The sequence below is a fragment of the Sus scrofa genome, chromosome 17 (genome assembly GCF_054392235.1).
Source record: "Sus scrofa isolate SSC_HxYL_T2T_F1_AM1 chromosome 17, Sscrofa_HxYL_maternal_Yorkshire_Landrace_v2.0, whole genome shotgun sequence".
Classification (NCBI taxonomy): Eukaryota; Metazoa; Chordata; class Mammalia; order Artiodactyla; family Suidae; genus Sus; species Sus scrofa.
The window spans coordinates 66,434,871-66,444,027 of NC_139399.1; the positions used below are offsets into that span (position 1 = coordinate 66,434,871).

Consider the following 9,157-nt stretch of genomic DNA (forward strand, 5'->3'; position numbering starts at 1 on the left):
GAGGACCAACAGGTCTAGGATTCCGTGGGCAGGACCAGATTCTGCAGCCTTGGTCTGAGTGACCTGGAATGTGGCCGTTGCCAAGAGGGTCTCAATGGGCCCGGGATGGTCCTGCATCTTTTTGCAGGTCCCAGCCACCCCAGAAACTGGCGTCCGTGGGGCTCCATCCGAGTAGCTGGTAGTCAGGCGCGCACACAGGCCCCTGCTCCCTGCCCTTCCCACAGGGCCTGGGAGGAGCAGGAGGAGTGGCAGGTGCCGGCCAGGTAAGCCTGGAGAAGAGCGCACAGAGCGCGCAGGACCGCTGGCCTAGTGCAGAGGCCCATCCAGCAAAATCCCCAAGAAGCCCCGAGGAACCTCAGACGGCAGTTCCCTCCCCTCCGGCGTCAGGCGGCCAGCCGGTGGGGGCAGGGTGGCACCTACCTCCCAAAAGCACCAGGACGCAAGCGTAGGGGAGCATGGCCGCGGGCATCCCGGCGGGGCGGCGGGACGGTCCCCAAGGCGCCTCCGCGCTGCGCGGACAGGAGGCGCGGGCGCGGGGCTCTCAGGCGGCGTCTGCCCGCGGTCCGGCTGGGGTTCTGCGAAGAAGTTGCAAGGGTCCGGCGCCCCCCTCGGCGCTCGCACGCGCTCACCCTCCTGGGCTGTTGAGAGTTGTAAGTCGAGCTGCGCACTCATAGGTCCAACTTGCCAGAAGAGGTGGAGACAGCGCCCGGCGTTGCTCGCACACCAGCGCCCCGTGCGCCCAGCCCTCTGGCGCAGCTCCTCCTGCCATTCAGAACCCCCAGCTGACCCCCTCTCCGTGCCCAGGTTCTGAGCCCCCACCCCCATACCAATATTTGCAGGGAGCTAGGAGATCTCCTTCAAAGTCCTGTCTCGGCCAAGCCAGACGATGCTGTGCGCTCCGCCCGCTAAAGCGCACCCCTATCCAGGCTGTTCCCTAGGAGGACAAGGGAGTCAGGGGAAGCTCTTCTGTGCACCGCCAGCTCTCAGACCCTCAAGGCTTCTATTCAGGCCTTCCAGATACTCCTGGAAAAGTTGTGTCAACTTGGAGCCAGGGCTGCAGGACCGCAGTGAAAGTGGGCAGTCTGGGGCGCCCGGCAGCCCGCAGCCGCTTTCTGTAATTAGCTCGTTGCCACTGCAGAGAGCATCTGGGCAAACTGTGCAGAGCCGACCAGGGCGGCTTCCCCCACCCCCAACTCCTCCTCCTCCTGCCCCCACCCCCCAATCTCCATCTGAGTGAGTCAGTTTAGGGTAGCAGCTCAGAGGCCAGGCGGCTGGGAGGAGAAGGAGGGGGCCGGCCAACCAGCAGGGATGCCCCCAAACCCATCACCTCTGGCTCCCTGTCCCCAGGCCCTGGGCCTCCCCAGGCAGCTCCCGAGGGGCAGGCAGGCCATGGAGAAGAGGAGTTAGCCTGTGGGCAGGAAGACCTCCCAAGTCACCGGATTTGTGAATGGAGAAGAGGTGGAGAATCACGCGCAGGTTGCAGACGTTGAGCTGGATTGTCCCCGTGTGCCCGGACAACTGGAGTAAAGCCGGGGGTGGGGGCTGAGAAGCGGAGACGGGGGGCCCTTTTCTTTGTGGTGTCCTTATCTTAGGGAGAGACAGAGACAGAGAGAGGGGGGATAGAGCCAAGAAGAGAGAGAGAGAGAATTAATGGGAAAGGCTGGGGGGACGAGCCAGCGAAGGAGGGAAGGGGCGAGCGAAAGGCAAAACCAAAGAAATGAGGAGAGGAGAGAGACAGAGGGGAGGATGGGAAAGCGAGGAGGAATCAAAGAATGGGGGGGGGGAGCAGAGAGCTGGAGGTTGTCCCCTTGGGGTGGTGGACACCTGGGGACAGGTCCGTGCTCACGGTGCAGGTCCAGACCTCCAAAGGGCTCCCCGACCCACCCGTCCACGTCTGTGGGCTGCTCGGTGGCAGCACCCACCTTTTGATTCCTTCCCAGAAGCTTGGCTGAGGCTCCCAGGGGCCTCCGGAGCCCTGAGACTTGAACCTCAACCCGAGGCCCCCGACCGGGACCGCCCAGGCTGTCCTCAGCTTTCCTCGTCTCCTGAGACCAGAGTAGCAGAAAGTGCAGAATGAGGCCACAGCGTGATCTTACACAAATGGAAATGTGAGAGAAACGATCAATTCCTTTCCTGAAAATGACATTTTTTTCCTGGTCTCTATGGATTGCTGAGAACAGCGTGAGACGCGAGGTGGCCTTGCTGAAGCTGAGATGTCAGCCTCCTGGCAGACGCGCGCCACATATTAAGTTTCTGTGAAAGGCGTGTCTTGGGGGCAGGAGGAGGGTTGCGAGGGGTGATTATTTATAATGGCATAATTGTGATTATATGTGGCAATTATGTTTCTTTGAATTTTCAAAATTTACAATTATGGCTAGTTTGAAAAACTGCATCTTCTTCTGTCCAGGACTGTCAGCGGCTGTACCCTCTGGGCTTCTGAATGTGGGCATTTTGCCGCCCCAGGTCGCCGATGGGGGTTGAGTTTTCATGGCTTGGGCGTTACATTGAAGTCTCAGGTAGGGCTATGGTGCGGTACTTTCAGAACGTAACTGTATTGCTCCTAGAAGTGGGAACCTCACCTCAGAGCACTGGCACACTCGTGTATGAATTGTTGTTCTGGCTTATTTGTAAATAAGAGGAATTTCTGATTATTACAGAGGCCTTGGTGTGGGCTGGGTGCCTTAGATGCGTATCCTTTTTATCCGGACAGCCTGGTGAGAAGTAGGAAATATTGTTGGCCGCGTTTCAGAGAATGGGGAAACTGAGTTCAGAGAGGTTGGGCCACTGCCCCAAGGCCACACAGCAGGAAGGTGGCTCCCCCTGCGTCCCTGCTTGTGCCTGGGGTGCTCCATGTCTCCATGGGGTCTGCTGGCGCTGTTGGCTCCATTCTGAATCTGGAGCCTAACTGGAAACGCCTGTCCTGTAATAACGGCCTTTCTTCCAAGAGGCTTGGGAGTGACAGGAAAGCATGTGCAAAGTGCTAAGTCTTAGCTAAACCCACTGCTGAGACTTCGAGTTGCTGGTGGGACCTGTGCCTGCCCATCCGCACGCTGACGGCTTCTGGTGCTTGAGGCGGGACGGGGGTGGGGTGGGGTGTCGGGGGAGCTGGAAAGGGCCCTCGAGGCCAACTGGTCCTGTCCTGGTTTTACAGGTGAGAAAATGGAAACACGGGGCAGATAAGCTCCCTGTTCAGTGCAGATTTTACGCCAAAACAATGAAAAAGCAAAGAAAAGGAACAAATTGTGTTGGAACAAGACTCCCCTCTGGCCACAAGGAGAGTAAACAAGAGAGGGAGAAGGAACCAAAGCTAAGACTTATTTGGCTTCAGACGTAGATATTTATTTCTTTCGGCTGCTCCTGCAGCATATGGAAGTTCCTGGGTCAAGGATTAAACCCGCGCCACAGCAGTGACCCCAGCTGCTGCAGTGATACCAGGTCCTTAGCCCCCATGGCCACCAGGGAACTCCACGCAGATATTTCTATTTCAAAGCCAAAAAGTTATATTGTTCAGACCTTGCATTTTGTTGGAGGGAGGGTGGTATAGGCACGATTCCTGACCCCTTTCTTACCTACAGAACCGTCATCTGAGAACAGTTGAAATGGAGGTAATTATAAGATTGTTTGGGGGAGAAGCAAATTATTTCTTGAGCCCCGGCTCTGCTGGCCAGGAGGCCTGTTCAGGGGCATTACCGCATTTTGGCCTCTGGAGCTGGGCTTTTCTGGGTTGTTAGCCTCGAGGGCCTTCCCGACGGTCAGAGCTGCAGAGGGAGTGAGGGTGGGGACCAGGGTGGGCCTTTCTGGGGCCGTGCAGGGCCGAGGTCCAAGATGGGGGGGGCCGTCTTCCGTGCTCTGTGTTTCTCTCCCACCCCACCCTCCCCCTGAATCAAAATCTCGGGGTGGGCTGCTAGGAACACATTGCAGAATGGGCTTCTTTTTCCCTCCCCACCAAACACCTACCTCCTCATCCTTGGCCCCATTAAAACACCACGGGAAGATAAGATCTCCTGTGAAATCTTGCTGTAAAAGGGTCTGTTTCCTCTGCTTGTTATCAGGGGTGTCTGATCAAAGAAGTGGTGCCCAGGCCTGGTTATCTAATAACCAAATAAACATGCAGGTCGGCCGCTCTGGCTGGGAAAGGCAGGCGGGGGCTGCTCTGGATGAAGCGGGGGACAGATCAGAGCAGGCTGAATGCCCCATGGTGCCCATTCCTGCCTACAGAGCATCACGTCGGCTGGCCCTGGAGTCACCTAGACTCTCCCTACCACCCCTGTGGTCCAGATGGGGACGTGGAGGCATGGAGCCCAGGTCTTGCCCTCCCTCTGGGAGAGCCCACGGCCAGAGGGCAGTGACACTCTTTTGTCCCCTCCGGTGATTGCCATGGAGTTGGTCTTGTCCCCTTTGCGCTGGTGCCTGCACTTCCCTGCCCACCGTGCCTCTCTCATGCCTTGTGTGTCATGGGACTTTGCTATATTTTGTTGAATGAATGAATGATTAAGAGAATTGGCACAGAATGAGCCCTGGGTTCATCTCAGGAGACTTGATGTCAAATCTTAATGCTCCCATGTAGCCACTCCCCAGGGCTGGGACACAAAGGCTGCAATGCTGGGGGGTGCTCTCAGGCTATGGAGGTGCAGGGCGGGGGCCTGAGAGCGAGTGCTTCCTTACATCTTGAGCCCTGGACACATCACTCGCCTCCTAGAGTCCCAGCCCTGCATCTCACGCTGTCTCAGTGTCCTCCTCTGTGAAATGGGGATAAGGCCCATGGTGGCCTGTGGGACTAGGAAGACAGTGTCTGCCAAAGTGGGCATTGGGGGCAGGATCCAGTCTTCTCAGGCTCTGAGACCCCCTGGAGGGAAGTCAAAGGTCACACAGCTGGTGTGCAATGGAGCCTGGATGGGAACCTGCTCTGTGGCTTGAAGGCCTTACTCCTGAGCCTGAGCCTACACCGCCTGGGTCTTGGATAACTTTTGGTTCACCTGCCCCAAGAAGAGGCAGATTGTGAGCATGCTCTGAGGTGCCCAGAAATTTCCTCCACCAGCCCTCACACCAGTCTCAGTCTTCTTGCCCCATCAGGCGATAGTGGGGGTAGCCGGGCACTGGAGGGCTCAACCCAGCACCTGACACAGAGGTGTTCAGTGGACATATTTTGGATAGAAGGATGGATGGATGGATGAGTAGATGGGTGGATGGATGAGCAGGTGTACGTATGGGCGGATGGATGGATGGGTGGATGGATGGATGGGTGGATGGATGGATGGGTGGATGAGTAGAATGGGTAGATGGATGGGCAGATGTACGTATGGGCGGATGGATGGATGGGTGGATGGATGGATGGGTCAATGGATGAGCAGGTGTATGTATGGGTGGATGGATGGATGAGTAGAACGACTAGCATTACAGTTGTCATGGTTGTTGTTCTGGGTGGTACCCAAGCTGAATGGTTTGTTGATTTTATACTCACAATTTATTAATTTATCAGTAATAATTCACTAACATACCAACTCGCCCCTGGATTGCCAGTCCCCAAACTGTGGTGACACATCATAGTCCCTGCACTCAACTGTTCTCATTCACACAGGTGGGGCCAGATGGTCCCCCTGAGTAGCCACAGAACCAGCATAGGGGGTCGTGCTTACACGCTTTCCTGAGTGAGGAGCAAACACTCTTCTTATGTCACCCGGCTTGCTTGCCTGGGAAGTGTGGGGCTGGTTTTCTTTTCAAATCTCTGGGTCCCCAGCCCAGCCCAGCGTCTCTGATTGATGCCAGGGCTGCTCATGGTTGGCTGTGGAGTAACCAGATGGGCAGCCAGCAGCCAATTAACACAACACGCCAAGGGTCAGTTACCACTGTCGGTGGGGTTGATGGACACGTTGGAGCTATTCGGACACACCGGGGCTCGCAGGCAGACTGAGGCAAGACGGGTGGGTTCAGTCCACTTTACCCCAGGAGCACAAAAATTCGGTGTGAGAGGGGGCTTCTGCGGATGCCGCCTTAAGGCGAGGCTGCCTGGCCCGGGGAGGAGGCAGGCTTTGGCGTCTGGTGGAGTTCCGGGCTTGGTGCGTGGCCTTGGGCAACCTCTCTAAGCCCTTCTGCTCAGCTGAAAAGTGAGACTCCTCTCGGGAGGGTCCTGGGAGGTGATACTCGTAAAGCTGTCAGCCTGGGGCCTGCGGGGTTGTCGGTCCTTGGCGAGATGGCGAGTCGCCTGAACACGGAGACACGTGACGCCCGTGTGCCTGGGACCCGTGCTGGGCTCAGTACTCAGGGTATTGAAGCTGGGAGGGCCTCAGGAGGTGAACCAGTCCCTCGTTTTCAAATGGTTCCTTGGGGGTGTCCTTGGGAGGAGAGCCTGGAGGTGGCCTTCCCGCTGCCCAGCCCAGGCTGTCTCGGCCTCACCCTGGTGTCTTTGTGGGGTGGGGGGTGGGGGAACGTGGTGGCCCCGAGGTATCTGTCAAACATGGGGACTGCATCGGGGAGGGGGGGTCCTTGATGCTGTCGGCAAAACCCATGGGGTACACACACGGCCACACAGAGAGATCTAGAAAACGTTGTGTCTCAGGAAAGAAATCGGAAGCAGAAGGGCTCATTCATGTCACTCCAGACACAGACCTGCAGCCACAGGTCTTTGTGTATGTGTGTGTGTGTGTGTGTGTGTGTGTGTGTGTGTGTGTGAGGCAATACGTCCAACAGATTCGAGAGGCTGCCTTTAGGAAGGAGAGGAGGTGGGTGGATATGGAGATGGGGGAAGGGGAGGGAAAAAATGGGAAAATACAGCGAATGCACGTCCTTATACTGACCCAGGCTCTTGGCCCGCCACGAACCCAGCCATGCTACGGCAACCTTCTGCTCAGAGTGCGGCAAGTAAGATGAGCAAAAGAGACAGGAAACCACGGAATGTGAGAGGCAGCAGCAGCTCAGTGAGGGCAGGAGGGTCTCAGTGCCCACCCCCCCCCCCCCGCACCTCTCTACTCAGACCACCTGCTGGACAGGTGTTTGCAGACAGCTGCCCAGAGCAAAGCCTTGTCTTTCCACAGCTGTCGGCCCGCCTGCCACCTACCAACGGGGTGGCAAGAAGGCACACCTATTGTGACAATTCCTCTGTTTTGAGTGGCTTTTGTTGGAAGGGGAAAATGATTTTTTTTTTTTTAACAAAGTTTATGGTTGTTGGAGTTCATCATGTCTCAGTGGTTAACGAACCCCACGAGTATCCATGAGGATGCAGGTTCGATCCCTGGCCTCGCTCAGGGGGTTAAGGATCCAGTGTTGCCATGAGCTGTGGTGTAGGTCACAGATGAGGCTTGAATCCTGTGGTGTAGGCTGGCAGCTGCAGCTCCGATTTGACCCCTAGCCTGGGAACTCCTGTATGCCATGGGTGCGGCCCTAAAAAACAAAACAAAACAAAACAAAACAAAAAAAGTTTATGGTTGGCCTCCAATTAGAGAAATCAATATCCACTCCAACATAGCATTTAAAAGACAGATTTTATTCTCTCTCTCCCATGATAACATCAGAAGCGTTCCTAGTATGTTTTTTGGAAAATACAAAGTAGGAAGAATAAAGATGAAAGTCACTGGACGTCTGACCACAGCGAGGACAAGCCCGGCTGGCGTTGGGAAGTATGACTTTCCTCTCCATTTATATATCTTTTTTCCCACCTGTGGTCAAATCAAATAATTTGAATGTCTAAATAAACCACTAATTCCCCAACTTCATCTTTTGGCTGAATTTTCCAGTTTTTAAGGAACTGTCAGCTGCAAGGCCACGGGGCCAAGGTGGGGGGTGGGTGAGGAGAGATGAGGGGACAGAAAGCAAAGGCATATTTTTCTGGCTCACGTATCCTGAATGTTTGCTCTTATTTTTGTTTTGTTGGAGCCTTTCTAAACTTCCCTCTGCTTCTGATTTCAGTCCAGAAGCAGCAAATTGATTTTAAATAGAAATACCTCGAAGGTGGTGGTGTTTAGGGGTTAAAAAATCCATTCATAGGGGCCTTGCTATCAGCTGCCAAATGGGGTCTTTATGGCTGGTTTCTCACATCAATAGAAGCAATTCGGTGCATCGTCGGGCGGGTGGGGGTGAGCTCCAGGCCAGGGGAACAGACAGAAACTTGGGGATGGGGGAGGCTTACAGTGGCTCAGGGCACAACCGCAATAGAAAATCTTACTTTTTCTTTCCTTGTTTCCCCCCCTCCCCCAGTTTACAATTAACATTCAGAATTCAGTCTCCACCCTCCCTCTTGAAATGGAATTTTTATCTCTTGATTCATGCTACAAGATACAATCCCTGCTTATCCACTTGCATGAATAATTGATAAGCGCCTTCCCACTTGCCAGAAGGAACTTCGCAGTCTCGCCCTGCGGCCTGGAACCCCTGGGGAGATCTTCGCACGCTTTCTGGTTGGGGTCCGCTGACTCCCTGTCTCAGGGGTGGGACTTATCTCTTGATCCAGATTCGGGAATCACAGATGAGGCACCTAGGGTTCCAGCACGGGGGACGCGGGAGGAGGGGAGGGCCCGCCAGTGTCTCCTTCGAGTTCCTGAAATCGGGTCCGTTTCAGGTGCGGATTCCGCCGGGAGCCTCCCGGCTGGCGGTTTCCGAGTTCATGGCATTAATTAACCCTAATCTGTTCTCTGATAGTTTAAACCAGACCCAAGATGGGAAGGTATTTTCTTTCGTAATATCGAATGGGCTTCATGCGATGGCAACGAGGGCCTGCGTCTCGCCTCTTTCATGCACTTGCGGCTCTGTGGCCGTGTGGGTGGGATAAAAGCAGTGGGGTGTTATTTATGCGCCTTTTTCAACAGGTCTGGGCAGCTTACCTGTTCCACTGGGCTCAAGGTAGCTTGAAAAAGAATTCAGAGAGTGCGCAGCAGCGCGTCCCGATTGTGCAGGGCCAAGGTGACCCGGACTCGGGGTGAGGGTGCGCCTGCCCCGCCCCGCCCCCACCCTGAGAATCTCACCCCCGAGTGTCAAGGTGGTGAGCGCCTGGGTCCGATGTGGCTGGCGTGGCTTGTGCCTTGGGGCTGGTGGGGTCTCATGTTGAACGCTGTTGAAAGGAGCCCGGCTTCCAGGTCTCTGGGGAGCTGTGCAGTCCCATGTCGCCGCAGGGGCCGTGCGGCTTTGGTTTCATCCGCTCTCATTCATCAGCTCCACCATTCATTCC

The 9,157-nt window shown here is 55.6% G+C and overlaps 1 protein-coding gene across 1 annotated transcript in view; it reads right to left on the reverse strand.

The window, feature by feature from the left end:
- Window positions 1-3,226, reverse strand: part of APCDD1L (APC down-regulated 1 like) — a 52,997-nt gene extending 49,771 nt beyond the window's left edge. Inside the window, exon 1 of the mRNA XM_021077840.2 lies at window positions 421-3,226. Coding sequence (XP_020933499.1) covers window positions 421-469 — 49 coding nt within the window. The 5' untranslated portion in view covers window positions 470-3,226. The remainder of the gene's footprint in view (window positions 1-420) is intronic.
- Between the last annotated feature and the right edge of the window lie 5,931 nt (window positions 3,227-9,157).